Below are 19,329 nucleotides of genomic sequence, written 5' to 3' on the forward strand. Positions count from 1 at the left end.
ATTCTGAACTGATAGCATTCAACGACAAGATTGACCCCACTTGCTCGGTAGCTGAATATCTATCTGATCTGGTTGTTGATAGAATTTGTGAAAAAGTTCGACAGAAGAATACGGAGAAGCCTCATTGCAACATTGTTGTCGTTGGTTATGGAGCAAGCACTTATTTGGTCCATAGAGCTGCAAATCTTGTTGGTGGTATTTCAGCTATTATTTCGATCGGTTTCCCAGTAATAACTCCGCACGGAAGAAGAGGAGTGAGTTGATATTTATTCAGTTACAACTTTTTTCAATAATACCATTTTTCAGACTGCCGATGATGAAATTCTTCTGACCTACTGTCCAACACTCTTCATCGTAGGCGCCGAAGGTCAAAGATTCAACAATGAGGCAATGACGGAGTTACGGGCTTCAATGATATCAAATACCGGTCTTATTGTTGTTGGTCATGCCAGTGATCTTCTCATGCTCCCAACCTCGTTCCTTATCCGCCTTGGAATTAGTCAGACAGTTGTCTCTCGAATAATTCTTGAAAAGATTTTGGATTTCATCAGCCTTCCCGCTGTTCGTGAAATACCATCCTCTGAATTGGTTCCGATTGAATTGAACAACGTTTACGATTTGGATTCTTCGCTTTTGAAAAGTGATAAAGCTCTATCTGGGCTTGCATTTGCTGGCACCCCTTCTGCCACTTCATCAGCTGCCCCTTCACCGGTTGGAGCTTCTGGACGACGTGCTACAGTTACTGGAGCTAGTGGTGATGATCCAGCTAAGAAAAGAAGGTAAATTAATTCAAAAAAACAGCTGTTCTCATTACTGGTGTTAAAATGTCTCGTTAGAGTTTATTTTAACCCTATTCCTTACAGAGAGGTTGCATTCCACCCCATTCATTCAATTTCTTCGTCTAATGGAGGTGTCGGAGGTTCGATTACGCCGACGCCAAGATCCGACGGAAACTATCTGGCAGCATTCCAAAATCTTGTCACTTCAACAGTAGCCACTGCAGATGATATGCCAAGAAGAGCTTCGATGGGAGCCAGTCCAAGAATTGTCGAACGAGGTGATTTCCGTGATCATCGAAACACCGGCCCACGTCACCAAATGTCTTCATCGTCTGTCTCACAACAGAATTCCTCACACGGACCAATTGATCCTGCTTCAATTTCCCTGAATTAAATTTTGAAAATTTTATAATGTTCACCCTCTCTTGTATGCGAATCTCATATTTTTCATCAGCACCTAATCTCGGTCTATTCTCGATTTGTGTCCTATATAAAATTGATAAATTCAAAAATTGAACAGTTAGCAGAACTTCAGAATTCGGCGATTAGCCACCTAATCAATCACATCTCTTCTTTGCAATTTTTTGCGTTTCTTTGACAATTTGCAGTTCTTTTGACTACACCGCGTGGCTGACGAAACGAGACGAGGATGTCTCTCGATCGCGATAAGATAGTCAAAGAATTGATAAAAATCTGTAAGGGGAAGGTAAAATCGGTTGAGTGGGCGGAGTCTAGCTACTCTGTCCATATTTGTCGATTGTGGTCATTCTTGCTGTGACTGCTGCTGGTCAGCTCATCGGAAGTAATCTGAAGATGTCTCTTTCAATTCCTCGTCAGGCTGTGTATTATGTGAAAAAAGTTTCAGAAGGAAGAAGTGTTTCGAATGTACAAGTTGTATCACCATGTGAGAAACAAGGGTAAGTAATGAAAACATTTAGAAATCACTCTCTGATTCCGTTTCAGACAAACTTTTGTCACTGCTTTCGAGCCTCTCTCCTCCAATGTAACAGTTCACAACTCACTCGAGCAACTTTCAACAATTCGAAATGCTGATGTACTCATCTTCAATAATGCTCTCTCGAAGGTAGGAAATGTTGGTAGAGCTGTCCGATAGTAGATGATCGGTCCGCAATCCTCTTTGGTACACGTGGGTAGTTAGTACTGCTAAGGATTATATGCACCGTTGATCAAGATTACTGTATCGGGGAGAGAGATCGAGAGAGATATCATGACATGTGCCATTGGAAAGATGAATAACAGAGAATAGAGAGTAGAATGAAATATGTTAGGATCCACCATAAGGCTACCTTGATTTCTCGAGAAGTGGGATCTGACAAAGCTGGAAATCCTAGAAAATAGCCCTGTGAGAATTTTCGATGGACTAAAACTGACCTATGAATCACACCGAATCCGACCACCGCACAGAAGTTCATTTGTCTACCCGTACTTTGTTCTTTTGACCTCTCAACGTAGCTTTTTGTTATAATAATGGTTCGATTTGAGAAGAAAAGAGAAGATATCAAAGTGCGATCTTCTTCTCTTCTTTGCTTTTTCTTCTTCTTCAAATCACCCCATCTCTTATCAGAAAATGGCATCTCAACACAGTTGAAATAGAGAGAAAAGAAGAGATACATTGATGTTTTGTCCTCTCTCACTTATTATCAGGTAGTTAAAAACTAAAAATGATAATAAAAAAGAGGTAAATGGTCAAGGAAATAGTAAAAAAGTGAAGTAGCGAAAAGAAGCATTGTTTGCGGGAAGTGGAAATAAATGGGAGTTGGAGGAAATTGAAGTTGAAGAGAATAGTGTTTGATACTCAATTGAAACGAATGATCATATTTTTCAGATTGTGAACAACGCTGATCTCCTGACTGACTTCTTGAAGAACGCCACCAATGCGTCTGCCATCGGAGGAATCGTTATCATTCGTGAAGACTTGAGTAAGTTTAGAATATAGGCAGTGACATTCAACGTTTTCAAATTTTCAGAGAACGTCGCTGACAAACGTCAAGTTGCTCGTCTCACCGACTACTTCGACGTCTTCCGAACCAATGATTCCGATGGAAACAACACTGGACTCGATCTCTACACCGTCGATCAAATCGAAAACTCCACTTATGTCGAGCAGAACTTCCTCGATTTCATCTTCGTTTTCCGCAAGAAGGTGTTTGCTCCATCGACCGATGCGACCGTCACTTTCCGTGATTTCCTTGACAAGACTCAATATACCAGTACTGGAATTGATGCTTACGAGTGGATGTTCGGAGTGAACTTTATCTCTCCAGGAGGATACAATGAGAATTTGAAGATTATCAAGAGATTCGGAGACTTGAAACCAGGACAAACCATGTTGGATATCGGAGTTGGAATCGGAGGTGGAGCCAGACAAGTTGCCGATGAATTCGGAGTTCATGTTCATGGAATCGATCTCTCTTCGAACATGTTGGCTATTGCTCTGGAACGACTTCATGAGCAAAAGGACTCGAGAGTCAAGTATTCGATCACTGATGCATTAGTTTATCAGTTTGAGGAGAACTCATTCGACTACGTTTTCTCGAGAGATTGCATTCAACATATTCCAGATACTGAGAAGTTGTTCTCAAGAATCTATGTAAGTCAAAGAGTTCAATCGAATGAAATTCACATTTGAATAATTCCAGAAAACTCTGAAACCAGGAGGCAAGGTACTTATCACAATGTACGGAAAGGGATACGGAGAGCAAAGTGACAAGTTCAAGACCTATGTTGCTCAAAGAGCCTACTTCCTCAAGAATTTGAAAGAAATCGGAGAAATTGCTGAGAAGACTGGATTCATCAACATTGAAACTGAGAATATGACTCCACGATTCAAGGAAATTCTTCTGGAAGAGCGTAGCCATTTGGAGCAAAACGAGGAAGAGTTCTTGTCGGTAAGTGGGTAGTATTGTAATATGACAATAACGATGCTTATGTTCCAATTCATTCAATCATTGTCTAATTTCAGAAATTCCAAGCCCGCGAGAGAGATTCTCTCAAGTCTGGATGGACTGATAAGCTCGGATACATTGAGAAAGACAACCACAACTGGAACTTCTTCTTGGCCCAGAAGCCATTCCCTAAATAAATGTGTGATATGTTTATATAATTCTAATGATAGCCGAGTATTATCTATTTGTTTTTCACTAATAAATTTTCTAATTCATAATTGTTTTATTGTTGACAAAACAAGTCATTTGACTTCCTTCCAAGAGAGCTCTGACCCCAGCGATTGATCTTTTTGAACTCGTATTCTTCTCGAAATTAAACCAAGCATTTTCTTCATTTCTTCCCAATTAGAATTCCGTTTCTCCAAAATTTCCCAAATGAGGATATTTGGCCCCGAGGCACTCAAGCACACATGTACTTTTTGTTTTTCTGCGAACCTCTTCTCTTCGTTTTCTCATTTTCATTTCCTTTTTGTTTTTCGTTTTATTTTAGACAAAGGATGTCGCTTCTTCCTTTTTTGGTTTTCTATGAAAGGTTACCAATTTGGGAAGTCTAACATTAAAATTTAAGAAAAAGACGTATGGTAGTGATTCTGATATCTAACATTTCAGAATTCTGAGTTACACTCGTGATATTAAACATTAAAATACTATTATTAGAACGACTGAATTAACTTTCAGCTGTTTTCAAATTTCTTACCTTTTTTTCTTTCTTTTTCGTTGATTTTCAAGTTTTTCATAACAGTAGGAGCACATTTTCGAATTCTCATATTGTCGAATCTTCGATATTTTCCAAATTCAACAAAAATTGAATAATCTGTATTCCAACTTTCCTAACACAAAAATTCTTCTTCCTTTTCATCTTTCTTCGGACAATTGTCGGCTAACCACCTTTGATATTCAAATGTGACCTTTAAGGAATACTGTTCTCTTTCTTTCTTTCTACCGCACGCTCCTTCTTTCCGTATTTCTCTTCTCCGTCCGTTCCGTTTACAACTAATTCTCCTCAATCTCCTTTTTTTCAATCTTTTGTTTTTTACTTTTCAATCTTTTTTCTGTATATGTTTTTGTGTCCGATGATGAGAAGAAGAAAAGAGAAAAAGAGAAGAAATAAAAGTAGAAATATGTGGGTGTGGATGAACCTCCAATTAGTAGAATCTTGTCTATTTCTGGAAATGAAATTTCAGATGACGTCTATAAAATTCGTGGTTTTCTCGTACACAATAGAATTCGATTGTAGGTTTTATGGGTTTAGAAGAATATTCTCAAAATAAATTCAAATTACACTTGTTATAAATACTTCTTCAAATCATAAGATTAACTGTTGTTGAGGACTATTTTGGTACATACGTAGCGGATTACAGAAGTCTTATGGCTTCCCTGTTTCTTCCGGATAATAACTACAACATAGCCAGTGATTATCAGATTAGAAACGATCTTTTGGTTTTTGTCTCTTTTCGAGTATCTTCATCAATTTGTTGAAAAAAACATTTTTTGAGGAAATTTGAGTCTCCAAAGCTAATTCATGATTAATAAGTTCAAAACTTTGCAATAAAGGCTTTGAACATGAGAGTCAATGCGGAAGAGAACTGAACGTAAACCAAATAAACCAAATTTTGATTGTTGCCAATTCAAAAGTGAACAAACATAAATGTTTCTCCGAGAAATTCTATTTGTGAAAAACGATGGAGAAAATTCCAAATGACTCATAAATCTGTATGAATCATGAATTTCGAATCGGAATATTATCTGTGGAAACAGAAATTCTATTGCTTTGAATTTATATCACATTATTATTGTCCATGTTGTGAACCTTCCAAATTTCTTTTTTTTAATCAACATTCTGGAAGATTCGTTTGAAGAAGAATATGAGAAAGATCCGTAGTTTTCACTCAAAATTTGGAAATCAATCAATCTTATTTCCAATGACCCATTATCAATAAATCTTTCCAACATTTGAAGAGATATCACTCTGTAGACATCTCTGTAGACGATTCATGATTCAAAAATCTCTCATGCTGCCATATATCAAACAATCCATTTGAAAAACTGAATAAGTCGTGATTTATAACCTTATCAAAAACACAAAAGTGTTCATTCTCTCTCTTCTTTTTTCTTCTTTCTCCGCCCAACGAACAATAGACTCGATATTACAAAAATGGGTGATTTCTCGATCCCCCTTCCCCTATTTTTCTCTCTCTTTTGGCCTACCTGTAAATCGGATAGACCAGTAGATAGTTGGGTAACAAATTGCGTGTCTGGTGTTACAACTAAAAATCGAGGCGTCGTCTGCGGTGTTTTCCCCCCGTATTTCTATTTTCAATTCTCTGCGTCTCTTCATCTTCACACTATTTCTTTTATATAACCGAGGCGTGCGCCCTTCTTCTCCTTTTCGTCTTCTTCTAATATACTACTATCAGTCCCTAATGAGTTGAATTGTGAAATTGAAATATGTGTTCAATTCATTTCTTCTTCTTTTTTCGAATCTCTTCCCAACCACTCAAAAACTTATAAATAGAGACAATCACCCCTCAAAACCTATCCTATCCCATCACTTTCTCTTTTTTCAATTTCAAAACTTTTTCGAGAAAAGAAGATGAAAAATATGTTATCATTTGATAGACAGACCTGTAAGAAACGGAAAATAAACGAAACAATTTATTGATTCCAAATGTCTGTGTCTCTTATCTTTTCTCCTCACATCACAACGTTTTATCAATCGAAACTTTACAATTCGATGTAGTTACGATCATATCGAACTACCTTTTTTTTTTCAAAAAAGACAGTAATGACTTTTGTTTTTCTGAAAACTCTGAAAATCGAACTACGTTTTGAATTTTGCTTTGTTTAGTCTGATAATTGTTCGAGGTATTTGATAAAGGAACTATCATGTGATTCTAGTGAAAACAGGTAAACTGATGTCTACTACTAGTATCATTTCTTGATATCATTTTACATTTTTTTGATTGTATATAGTCTGTGACAGTTGGTTTTTGAGTAATTCAGTTGATTTCACTTCCATGAGTCCTAGTGTTCCAGTCCTTAAACTCGGCCAGCCGGGCATCTATATTTCTAGCATTGGATGCATATCTGGGTACAAGTCTTCGATGATTTGTCTGTAGACAATCTCGAATAGATAAATCATGAAAACTTCTCCCCCCAATTATGACCTTTTCACCATCATCATCAATCCTCTTTTTGTGTCATTTGTTCTCTTTCAATTCGAAGAGATACCAATATCTGTTCTAATTTCAACTTGATGATTTATTGTATCATCATCACTCTTCTTCTTTTCTTTCTTATTTCTTTTTTAAAATCATTTTCCCAAAATCACTCAACGATCATATGACGAAACTGTTTTTTTATTTTCACATTCTCCAATAAAATTTGTCGATTTATTTCAGTTTCCTACCAATTCGTCAGTCATCAATCTACAAAATGAGTATACCCGATGATGATGTTATACTAGAGGGATCACTCAAAAGATGCAAAAAATCCAAGTTGTTCAAGGTAACATTTACAAACGATTAGTATAGAATCTTATCAAAAGTTTTTTTTCAGTCAAAATGGATTGAACGCTACTTTGTGCTGTATTGCCGTGATCGTGGACGTAGTCTTTTTGCAATTGATGAATACAAATCATCTCGAAAAAATGAATTGAAGAAACGGTTCAAACTGGAAATTGTGGTTCGTGTCGAATCGAATTTATCACTCTCGGATCCCTCGGTTCTCTGTACTTCGGGTCATAATCCACGTAGAGATGACACACTTCATTCCATTTTTGGAATTGGATTCCGGGTTCAAAATGTTCTAAAACAATTGTATTTGGTGGCAAAGAACGATGAAGAAATGGCTTTATGGGTCAATGAAATATGCAAAATCTGCGAATTGCACAAACAACATGATGGTTGGTTTGATTAAAAGAGTCAAAACTCTGAATGTGCGGATTTTCAGAAGGAGACGCTTCTCAAGCGGGTGATTCTTCTATCAGTGGAATGTCAATGTCATCCCAATCTCTCGATATGTCTATCATTGAGCAGCAACAGCAATTCGCTGAAAATGTAAGATTTTTCTTATTGTCCAAAACTACTGTATGTTGTTGATTGGTTGGCGGTTGGTCATGTAATACTGTAATGTGATGCGTTTTGTTTTTCTTGAGTTTTGCATTTATGTGACTAAAAATAGTACACTGTACATAATGATTTCTGCTCCAAGAGACCATCTTGGCACCTGTTCATTAATGTACTCTGTAACCGCGCTGTATCAATCCGTATCGCAAATTTCAGCCTAAAACAAGCGGCGCTGATTTATCCAATATTGACGAATCCGAAGACAGAATGGGTCTTTTCAATTTCGGAGGTTATCGCATGAGGCCCATTTCAACACGGGCTTATCATTCTAGTGTTCGGAAAAAAAGTATAGCTAGAAGTGAGACGGTTGCGGAGAGAAGAAAGTACTCATCTCTTCCTAATACACCATCTGAAGATACTCAAAATGCATTTGTGAAAAATGATAAGTTATATGCGAATGCCCCAGTCACCAATCAACAACAACAGTTCAAGAAAACGGTAATTCGTAGAAACCAAATATTGGAAATCTATGAGACTTGTCTAGGCTTATAATACTGTTTTATAGAACTCTGATAACAAGAAATACATTCAAATGAACCAATTCAAGTCGGTCAACTCTCAACCTTCTAATCCGAATTACAACAACTTGCCAGGTACGAAACAATCATTACTTCTCATCTGCAATCCTTATTTTCAGAACCTTTAGAATCCAGATCGGAAACTTCATCAATGTATTCAAGTAGAAGAACGGAAGACGATAGTGTCAGCTATACAAGTGGCCCGCCAATTCCTCCACCACGTTCTAGATACGCTGGTAATGGTCCAGCTCGGTTTGTGAAGGTTTGTGTAGCTACCCGAGGAATAACATATTTTTTAATAAGACGAACGTATATTGAATTTCTCTGATTGCAGTTGTTCCACAACGGCCAAGTCAACCGACTTCACATGATTCCTGCCTCAACTTCAATGAGTCAAGTGATTCGAGTGGAAGATGCCGAGGATAGCAGTGGAGAAACATTGAAAATTGGACCGTCATCTCATACAGAAAAGTACACAGCTTCATTCGAAGGAATTCCGATTTATGAGAAGAACGGACGAACATTGATAAGAAGAGCACCACCGCCAGTTGATAGATCCAACAAACCGAAGAATTTACGAGGAGAAGATGAAGGAACTCGGTATAAAAAGTAAGTTTTCCATTCAGAGGAGGAATCATTTCATTCTTTTGTTCAGAAATAATGCAAAGGAGAACTCCAACTACTCCAACTCAACCTTTTCAACCACTAAATCCAACTTCTCAAACAAGACAACGGTAACTGACTTCTTTCTGAAAACCTCTTCCAATTCTTCCATTTTCAGAACTACATATCGGAAGCTTCGAAAAGAAGGAACTTGGACTATTTCGAGCCAACTCAGCTGGTTGAGAACTCAAGTTCAAGTACAATGGCTGCCGCCTCGACCAGGTCTCCAACGCCTTCAGATATTGAATACATCTCGGTGGATGTCGATCGAACACTAGCATTCAAACAACTGCGACGGGCGGCTCAATCCACTGACTGACCATTATCTTGTGATTTTCTTTAACTTTTCGAATCATTTGGACATTGCTTGTAATAAATCGGGTTGCTCTGAAAGATTATCAATAATGCATTGTTTTTATTCTGAAACAGAAAAAGTTTACCCTGATCCATCGGAATTCTCTCGGGAAGGAAAAGAAATGTGTAACAATCAAAAGTCCGAAAACATAGTTTAGTCTTGAAAAATCCACTTCACAGTGCACTTGACCAAGATCAATTTTTAGAATCCCTCTGCTGGTTCTTCTCAAAATTGAATAATAGCTTTCCACCTCGTATCTAATTTTATTTTTATTTCAATTGGCATAAACGGGCATTTTGAAGACGGCAGCTTCCTCTTTTCAAATCAAAACTCGATCTCCTTCTCCGCCCGATTCATATCATCTTAACGTAACGGTCGGAGAGAAAATTGAAAGAAAATAAAGGAGAGGACAGAAAAGGAGAGAAAGAGAGACAGGTGTGTGTGTGTATTCTTCTTCTTCATCTTCATTAGATCATTCATTTGAAGCGAAACGTTTACGCAAAAAGAACCTGAACCTTCGCCACGGAATTTTAGATTTGCCAATGACAGAGAATTTGAGGTTCATTTTATCAAGTGAAAATGGAGGATGACAAAAAAAATTAAGCGCATACATGATATGGGATGGAAAGAAAACGAGTTATGGCCTAGGAAAAAATTATTGCGGATTCGGTTTTTGATAAAGACACATTTAAACAATTATTGCATTTTGAAAGATTATAAGACAGGAATATGATATTTACAGCTCATTTGAGAGAGCTCTCTACCGCAGACCTGCCTTATATTCTTCAATTAAAATAGTTATAATTTACTTCCTCTCCTCGTCATCCTCATTACTTGTAGTCTCTTCTGAATATTCTTCGGAATCATCGTCTCCTCCTCTGCTGTAGCCGCCACGTGGATATGAAGCGTATCCGCCGCCGCCTCCACCTCCACATCCGCATGATGATGGAGCAGGAGCACACGAGTGACAGGTTGGAGGTGGGCATTCACATCTTGGAGGAAGTGGAGGAGATGGTGGTGGAGGTGGAGCAAATGGAGGAGCAGCAACACGGGGACGTGGAGCGCATCCTCCGCAGAGGGAGAGCGATGGGCCTCTGAAAATTTGATAGGTTTAGAATTAAATTAAATTGTGAGAAATTATATCTAATATGTAACAGATTTTATATAAGAAAGACAAAAAAAGGAAGAATGTAGTGCTCTACAGTGGTAGAAATGCTTCATGTCATTTTTCTGTATTCGGACTGTATTCGGCTTTACAAGTGAGCTAGATGGCCTCGAATCTCAAGGTTCTCTCTGCCTTCTGAATTTTCATTCCAAACCGCCTTCAGGTTTTTCACATTCGTCCTCACGAATATCAGATAAGAATTATTTCTACGATAACGGTGGTTGTGGTGATTGTGTAATAGGAAACGAAGCAGAAGCACCTTGATGAATTGACCTCCTCGTGATGACGTAAAACGCATTCTTACGATGTATGTACATCAGGCGGCATATACCGAAGGTCGCTTTGTGTAATACATCAAAGCCACAAAATGAGAAAAAGAATATGGTTGGAACTAATAAGTTCAAGAAGTTGATAAGATTGGAGAGGAGAGTTCAGGCTGATGACAGAAATGGTTAAAATGAAAGAGATGTTTTGAAGATAGTAGAAAAACTAGAAACAAATTCTCGTGAGCTGAGTAATAGCTCTTTTTTGTCGGAAACATAAAAAATTCAAAGTTGAGCATCAGGAAGCTGAACACCAAAAATGGGTCATTGAAAAATATTTGTTCTCAAGGCATCAACCCTACAATACACCTACAACTACAGTTCCGGCTCGGAAACTTTCGAAATCTTTCGTTTCGCATAGGAAACGTCCTTTTTTCCTATTTTGTTTTCAGTTGACATAATTGACATATGAGAACACCATAATCCATCCAAGAATGCATTATTCCAGGTCATCTGCACTCACCCACATCCTCCACAACCTGTTCCTCCCAATAGGAAGCTGTGAACTGATCCAATCACCATCATCAATCCCAAAAAGAGCATCGTCCTGCTCATTTTCCTCTTTCTGGTTCACCTGAAACTTTCAAACAATCGTAAAGTACTTTCAAACAAAAAAGCGTAAAACGATATGACATTGTGGATAAGATAATTATCTCCTTTCCTAATCTCTCTGTCTCCCCTTTCCATCTTATTTCGGATGCGCCAATCGGTTTGAAGTGTGTTTCTTGCTTGCGCAAAAGCTTGTTCTTCATGCCTGATAACCCACTGATAATAACACGTTCTACGTGGAAATCTTCGTTACACAACAGCAGGAAAACGGATAAGGTGGGTTAAGCCGAGTGGGAGGAGTGTATTTGTAAAATGAGGTAGAGAGGACGAAAAGTGGGCGGAGACTTGAAATCTGAGGGACAGATTCAGAGGTATAAAAGGTGAGGCGACTGGCCAGGTAACATCATCCATTTCTTCTTCAGCTTTCAGCAGCGTCAACAGCTTCTCTCAGCTCAGGATCATCAATTTTTCATTTCATTTTCTACAATTCTTCCAGCTTATACATTTTGAATAACTCCTTCCAATATTCAATCTTTTCACATTTCAGCCATGCAAAAACTCGCCATCGCTTTCCTTACCATCTCGGCTACTTCTGCCTTCCTTCTCCCATCCGGAGGAGGCGGTGGATGCGGATGTGCTCCACCACCACCACCACCACCATGCGGATGCGGAGGTGGAGGCGGTCTCCCACCACTCCCACAACTCCCACCACTTTCCCTTCCATCCCTCGGAGGAGGAGGCGGTTGCTGCCCACCACCAGCTCCAGCTTGCGGAGGAGGATGCGGAGGAGGAGCTCCACCACCACCACCAGCCGGATACGCCACCGCCCCAGCCGCCGGAGGATATGCTCCACCACCACCACCACCAGGACCAATCGGAGGAGGATCATACGCTGGAGCCGGACCAATCGGAGGAGGAGGCCCAATCGGAGGAGGATACGCTGGAGCCGCCCCAGCCGGAGGAGCTTACGCCGGAAAGAAGTAGATTGGCTGAGAACTTAGTTTTCACTATCTAATTTTGCTTGTATATTTGAAACCCCCTTTCGAATGCATTTTGTTATTTCTCTAAATAAATCACCTTGTTTTTATATTTCGTTCTTCAAGAAAAAACATTCAAAAGGCACATTGTAACAGGATGAGATAATCCTTTTTTTAAATCAGCTGCTCAGATTTTTTCCAGAAAATTTGAACTGGAACTTTTAATAGAATATCTGCAATAAGGCTAATTTTTAGTCTCACAGTGGTAAAAGCTTGAACAGTTAGGAATTGTAGAATTGTATTAAAAAAAACCCCTCTATGGACATCAGTGGGTCTAAAATTGGCAGCAGTCAGCTTTGTCATCTCACGGGTTGTCCGAAATTTCTCACAATTCTAAGCAAGAAATTTAGAAGGATTGAGAGAAAAATAAGGTCTTAGATGAGACAATGGAATACAATTCATATAGAAGATCTTGAGAAACATTAACGAGGCGAAACGATAGGAAGAGCCATATCTGATTCTAATGGAATATTCATAACTAGTATTTAGCTGCTTCGCAATAAACTTGAAATATTATCTTGAGTTTTTTCAAGTTTAGAAACCTGTGAAGAAAGTAAAAACAAAAAATAAATAAAGTTCGATGTTAAATTCTTTATTGTCTCTACTATCAAATGCAAACTGCCAAAATTTAACGTCTGCGACGAGTTCCGTCCTCGAAGAAGACTCCTCCATCGATAGCGCAATACTTTGGACAGATTCCCTTCTCTCCAGATCCACCAGATTGTCCTGGTTGTCCTGGGGATCCTGGTTGTCCGTCGTTTCCTGGTTGTCCATCATTTCCACGAGATCCTGGTTGTCCTGGAGCTCCTGGCTGTCCGTTTCCTCCTGGTTGTCCAGCTTGTCCTGGTGGTCCACGTGGTCCTGGCTGTCCAGCTTGTCCTGGTTGTCCTGGCTCAGAAGAGCTGGCTCCTGGCTGTCCGGCTTGTCCTGGTTGTCCGTCTCTTCCTGGTTGTCCTGGACCTCCTGGGGCTCCCTTTGGTCCTGGTGCTCCTGGAGCTCCGGATCCTCCTCCAACTCCTGGTGCTCCTGGCTTTCCTGGTGCTCCTGGAGCTCCATCGTGTCCTGGCTCTCCTGGTGCTCCTGGTGGGCATGGCTTGCATGGTGGAACGGTGACTGGATCACATGGAAGTCCGGTTGGCTTTCCTGGGTTTCCGTGGTTTCCGCATGCTCCTGGCTTTCCTGGACGTCCTGGTCTTCCGGCTGGTCCTGGTGGTCCTTGTGGTCCTGGAAGGCAGCATCCGGAGCAAGATCCTCCAGAGACACGGGATGGAGCAACTTCAACAGCGGCATCATCGTCGTACTCAGCAGCTTCACCTCCATATCCGGCTTGTCTAGCAAAACGAGTTCCGTTCTTAGCCTTCTGTAAATTTCTTATGTGAAAAAAGTATGAGATCTCGTCAAGCTACCTTGATGTGTGCCATCTCGGAGAAGATGTCAGCAGTGGTGTGTCTGCAGTGAGACAACTCCTTGTCCACGTGGCTCTTCATGCCTTCCACATAGTTGTGAAGGAGTGGAAGAGTGAAGCAGATCTGAAAATAACCCATGAAAGCTATGATTTTTCATTCCGAAAACTCACTCCAAAGACAGCTGCAACAGACAAGGTGACTGCCGAGTAGGCAATAAAGCGATAAGCTTTAAGACGAGTTTGCAGTTCCATGTCCATTATGAAAATGGGAAAGACAGAGAAGGACTGTGACTTCTGTGGACGGTCGACTTCCTTATATACTCTCGTTGTGATAGTGATAGAGTGTGTAGGTCGAAGAGACTCAAAGAAAGCTGTGTACTTCAAAAAAAGTTTACCTGGAATAGTGTAAACTTCCAACTATCTCTTCTTCTGCCTTCTCTTTGTCCGATTTATTTTGTGTACAATTTTTTTCGTTTGGTTCGTCTTTTTCTATACTTCTCAAGGTTATTTGCAGGAAAAAAAAAAGTGAAAGATAGGAAAAACAGAAGGAAGTGATACAGTTGCACTGTAAAAATCATTGATATGATTCACATTGATAGCTGAAACCATTGAAGTGAACAAACACCGAATCATCCAACACCCGGAAGAGTTGAAGAATCATTAACTCGTCTAGAAGTGGCTCCTCTATCGAAAGACGAAGACACTTGATTCGATGATAATCTGATTCTATTGAATATTGTCTTCAGTATTGATAATCTGTCGGAAAACATCAACATAATGAACCCATCCAATGTATGAATTGACTCCCAAACAAACACCATGCTGACGAATGCCCATATCCGGCTGGCACTCAGAGAGCTGGAAAATGATTGATTTCATTAGCAAACGCAGTGCTGAAGTTACCTCAGTTTGAATGTGAAAGTCGCATCAATCAGAAACAAAGAGTCTTGAAATACAGTTTGGAAAAACAGTCTGATATTTTTCCGAGCCAGCGAAGCACTCTCCATATTTGCATTGTTGCTCTGGAATATCGTCAATAATGTGGAAAAGAAAGACGAATCTTACAAAATAAAATTTCAGAATCTTTGCAAACGTCATTAAGTTCAACACAATGGTAATTGATAAAAATATGAAAGGCATCAAAACGATAAGATCAGAGTCCACCGATACAATATTCGAACAGTTTCTATTGTTAAATGCATTTCCAAAACTCTCACTGTCCAAATGTATCAAGCAATTTTTAGCTGAAATTATAGGCTATAACTGTTTTGATGACAAGAAAACATAATGACGCATTCTTCCACTGAGCTCTAGATTTCTTGAAAGAAACTTCCAAGCGACGATAAACTCACATATCAAGTCATATAACTTTGAAAACGTTTCATAACCTCTTTGTGCATAAAGAACTCCCAGAATAACCTGCAACAAATTCAGTTTAAAAACAACATTTCTGATTTTATGTTACCCATGTAACTTGATTACTGCATAATGTTTTATAGTGAAAAGGAGCAAAAAGAGCAATGAATCTATTGAGCGCTATCACAACTGTTTGAAGTTGATTGACTAGATATACATTTATAGTTGCAGTGATGATGACGGTTTCGACAATATCTGGATAGAAGTTGGAACCTCTGCAAGTGATAAAGTCTCCAGATGTTGAAGTTGAAAGTTGAAAGTACTTACAAAAGGAAAACTGGAAACGAGAGAAATAAAAAGTCAAAAATCAGTACAATTATATTATTTATCGATCTGGTAAGACATATCAAATTGAAACTGTTTTTCTCCTGTGATCCATAAAAATAAATGTAAATCACAAAACAATTGAAGACAGTTCCAACGAGACCATTCTAAAAATATAAGATTTGTTTAACTCTGCCTGTGGAACTCACCAAAAGAATAAGGACCGATGCAATTTTATTCAAAGAATCCATTTCAGAATAACTTTTAGAAAGTTTTGATGCGGATGTGAATGCATAAAGTAAACGAGTGAACTTAATAAATAGGTGTCAAGACAGAAGTCGTAGGCACTTGTGTGGAAACTGAAGTGCTGTGATAATAAGCAGTTATAATGGAAATTTGCACAAAACATTAGTTTTTGCTCTGAATGCAGGTGAAAGAAGAAGAGAATTATTAAATATCCAGACAGATTGATGATGAGTTTTAGAGTTAAAGGACGCTTTTGAAAGTTCACTCGGACTGGGATAATATGGAACATAGAAAACTATTGTCAAGATTTCTGACTCTTGTCATCCAATTTCAGGGAGTGGTCATCCAATTTCAGGGAGTGTGTGAGATGCTCTCCCGTTTTCTAAATTCCCAACAGTATTTTGTTTGCTGAAAGAAAATGTTGACTTCAGGATGGAAAGTCGGTTTGAGAACATCAGCATGATGAAACTGAAAGAAGAAAATCAGTTTAATAAGCCAATTTTCAATCTTACCCATCTAACATATGAATCGACTCCCATACAAACACCTGACTGATGAAAAACCAAAGACGGTCTTCACTCAATGAGCTGAAAAACTTTTGAGTGTTGAAATATTGATTGACCGAATGTTTGAACCACCTTAATTTAAAAGTGAAGAGAACATCGACAAAAAACAAGGAGTCCTGAAGAACAGTTTGAAAAAATAACCGGATATTGTTCTTCATCGAAGCTGAACTATTCGTATCCAATCCATCTCTCTGAACGAATTTCAAATATCCAAAAGTTTTTTTTCTTTTACCCCCATATAGAATTGCATTATTTTCACAAATGTGATTAGGTTTAAAATAACTGTGAATGCAAATATCCCTAATGGAATCAACACTATCAGAATGCCATCGAATCCATCTTTCAGTCTTTTCGAACATGTGGAATCCTCATAATGTGGTCCAAAAGAATCAAGACTAATATAGACTCGACAGCGGTTATCTGAAAGAATATATATTGCTCCGCCTTCTCACTTTATACATACCAAACTCTTGAAGCAGTTTCACTATGGTTGCATAAATTCTTTCCAGATACAACAAAGTCAAAATAACCTGAAAATGAGAATGTCTTGTTTATGTTGATGTAAGTAAATTAGTGTTACCATTGTAACTTTCATTCCAAATAGTTTCGCATAGTAAAAAGGGATGAACATTGCAATAAATCGATTGACTCCAATCAGAACACAGTGGTATGAGTTAACCATGTAGATATTGATTGTCAAGGCAATGATAAAAGTTTCGATTGAAATTGGAAGAATGTTTGAAGATCTGGAATGACAACTGTTAGCTCGTTTCACATATTTCATGCTCTAAGTAATCTTGGAAACTTACAGAAGCAAAACTGGAAACATCAGACAGAGAAACTGTAAAAGAAGTACAAATATATTGTTAACAGCTCGAGTCACACAAATGAAATCGAAACTAGTTCTAACAGATTCTCCAGAATAATACAAATAGATTATCAATGTACTAAACAATAAACCCATTATAGCCTCCTGAAACATTGTTGTTTCAACATTCTTAACTGAAATTCAACTTACCAGAAGAACAACGAACGAACCAAAAAAGTTCAACAAGTCCATGATTGAAATGCGAGAGAAAGCGAAACACGAAGTCAAATTTCTTGGATATAGGCTACATTTATAACTCGTTAAGTTTGAATTATCAGTTGTTCAATGTGTTCAGTGGTTGTTTGGAATTTCCGAGAAAATAAACGTTTGGTGTAACATGGAAGTGAATAGCAGGTGTTGTCAGGAACAGGAATATTGGAAATCTCATTTTGTGATTTCTCACGGATTTGGATGGAACGTCGGATTATTGAATCCCTAGGATTCAGGCTATGTACTTATTTTTTTTAGATAAAAAATCGTTAACATTGAGAATAAACTTCACACAAACATTGCGAATGTGGAAAGTCATTTCATGACTTTCGAGAAGTTCGTTCGAATAGTTTGTGGTGTTATTCAACTGTTTAATGAAAATTGCAGAAAGGAAATGTTTGAATATTTGATAGTGAACTGAACTTTTATTCAACAAATTGGGATGAAGCAAAAAATAAAATGGTGATGAACGTTTGGAAGTTCAATTGATATCTGGCATTGAATGAGAAATTGTGACAGCTCGAAATTCAGAGTTCCCTCTTCCACTGACTCTATTTGATGATTTCTTTCCGAGTTTTGATTTCAGCACGGAAATTCTATCGGAGAACATCAACATTATCAATCTGAAAAATGTGTTTCTTCCGCCATCTTACCTTCAAAAACATGAAACCAGGCTCAAAATTAAGTTTTTTTCTTCTTGTAAACGTTTTCTCACAATGATAAATAATATTTTTCTTACCCATCCAACATATGAATCGACTCCCAAACGAAGACTGTACTTATGAAATACCACAAACGATGAGTGCTCATTGAACTGAAAACTGATTTGTTCAGCAACCAATTGATCGTTTGAAATACCTCAATTTGAATGTAAACAGGACGTCGACAAAAAATAATGAATCCTGGAGAACGGTTTGAAAGAATAAGCGAATATTGTTTTTGATTGAATCCATACTTTCCGAATCCGCATTGTGAGTCTGAAATCAGTCTGATCCAGAATAGTTCGATTAACTCACTCCTACTAAATAAAATCTAAGAATCTTTGCGAATGTCATAAGATTTAAAAGAATTGTCACAGCGAAGAAGCCGAGTGGTAAGAATACAATCCAAGGACTGTCGAATCCAGTTGGAAATCTAACAGAACAACTATCATCATAATACATAATTGAGAAACGGTCGAGACCCCAAATTACTTCACAATTGTTTTCTGAAAAATTAACTCAATTTATTTATAAATGAATAATAAAACGTACCAAAAAGAGACCAAAGTTTTGTAATAGATGAGTACCCTCTCTCCAAATAAAGGGCTACTAGAAATGCCTAAGATTACTTGGGGAATTTCGTGTGATATTTCTGAAAACACTTACCAATGTGATTTTGTTATTGAATAGTTTGTGATAGTACAATGGCAAAAACATAGCAATAAATCGATTGACAGCGATAAGAATAGTTTGGAATTCATTCACCAAATACACATTTACTGTGATGATGATAATCAGAGTCTCAATCTTGATAGAATAAAAATTTTGGGATCTGAAATTATTTGATCTACATCTATCTTTTTTCAAACAAACGTTGTTTTAACTCACAGTAAAAGAGTGGGAAATTCGAGTATCAAAAAGTTGAAAAAGAGGACAATAATGTTGTTGATAGCTCTAGATAGACATATCAAATTGAAACTTGTTCTGTCGGAGGTTGAAGAAAAATAGATAAAAATTACGCAGGAGCTGAACAATATCCCAAGAAGCGCTTCCTATAGCACAACACATAACATTTTCAGAATTAAAAATCAGAGTGGAGAAAATAAAACTAACCACAAGAACCATCAGTGATCCAAAGAAGTTGAGAAAGTCCATCTGTGATGGAGTTGTA

The 19,329-nt window shown here is 38.1% G+C and overlaps 5 protein-coding genes across 5 annotated transcripts; 3 read left to right on the forward strand and 2 right to left on the reverse strand.

Annotated features, from left to right (window-relative positions):
- Nucleotides 1-1,592: 1,592 nt before the first annotated feature.
- On the forward strand, nucleotides 1,593-3,882 carry GCK72_019288 (uncharacterized protein; the record flags this gene model as incomplete). The annotated part of the gene is made up of 6 exons (XM_003115189.2): nucleotides 1,593-1,696; nucleotides 1,743-1,863; nucleotides 2,626-2,719; nucleotides 2,768-3,390; nucleotides 3,440-3,688; nucleotides 3,763-3,882. The coding sequence occupies 6 exons, from the start codon at nucleotides 1,593-1,595 to the stop codon at nucleotides 3,880-3,882; spliced, it is 1,311 nt and encodes a 436-aa protein (XP_003115237.2).
- A 3,298-nt stretch (nucleotides 3,883-7,180) lies between these two features.
- On the forward strand, nucleotides 7,181-9,372 carry GCK72_019289 (uncharacterized protein; the record flags this gene model as incomplete). Its single annotated transcript, XM_003115845.2, has 9 exons — nucleotides 7,181-7,252; nucleotides 7,304-7,649; nucleotides 7,697-7,803; nucleotides 8,029-8,310; nucleotides 8,378-8,465; nucleotides 8,510-8,652; nucleotides 8,725-8,999; nucleotides 9,046-9,124; nucleotides 9,172-9,372. The coding sequence occupies 9 exons, from the start codon at nucleotides 7,181-7,183 to the stop codon at nucleotides 9,370-9,372; spliced, it is 1,593 nt and encodes a 530-aa protein (XP_003115893.2).
- Nucleotides 9,373-10,213: 841 nt separating this feature from the next.
- Nucleotides 10,214-12,958, reverse strand: GCK72_019290 (uncharacterized protein; the record flags this gene model as incomplete). The annotated part of the gene is made up of 4 exons (XM_053732957.1): nucleotides 10,214-10,502; nucleotides 11,364-11,470; nucleotides 12,024-12,409; nucleotides 12,910-12,958. 4 exons carry the CDS (start codon nucleotides 12,956-12,958, stop codon nucleotides 10,214-10,216), a joined length of 831 nt encoding a protein of 276 aa, XP_053581870.1.
- GCK72_019291 (uncharacterized protein) lies at nucleotides 11,995-12,429 on the forward strand (the record flags this gene model as incomplete). The annotated part of the gene is made up of 1 exon (XM_003115768.2): nucleotides 11,995-12,429. One exon carries the CDS (start codon nucleotides 11,995-11,997, stop codon nucleotides 12,427-12,429), a length of 435 nt encoding a protein of 144 aa, XP_003115816.1.
- A 1,558-nt stretch (nucleotides 12,959-14,516) lies between the features above and the next one.
- GCK72_019292 (uncharacterized protein) lies at nucleotides 14,517-19,313 on the reverse strand (the record flags this gene model as incomplete). The annotated part of the gene is made up of 16 exons (XM_053732958.1): nucleotides 14,517-14,745; nucleotides 14,791-14,909; nucleotides 14,953-15,131; nucleotides 15,240-15,306; nucleotides 15,353-15,518; nucleotides 16,326-16,400; nucleotides 16,452-16,495; nucleotides 16,612-16,799; nucleotides 16,843-16,909; nucleotides 16,960-17,125; nucleotides 18,197-18,271; nucleotides 18,316-18,434; nucleotides 18,480-18,664; nucleotides 18,711-18,777; nucleotides 18,825-18,965; nucleotides 19,272-19,313. The coding sequence occupies 16 exons, from the start codon at nucleotides 19,311-19,313 to the stop codon at nucleotides 14,517-14,519; spliced, it is 1,929 nt and encodes a 642-aa protein (XP_053581871.1).
- Between the last annotated feature and the right edge of the window lie 16 nt (nucleotides 19,314-19,329).

This window comes from Caenorhabditis remanei, chromosome V, assembly GCF_010183535.1.
Source record: "Caenorhabditis remanei strain PX506 chromosome V, whole genome shotgun sequence".
NCBI classification, from domain to species: domain Eukaryota; kingdom Metazoa; phylum Nematoda; class Chromadorea; order Rhabditida; family Rhabditidae; genus Caenorhabditis; species Caenorhabditis remanei.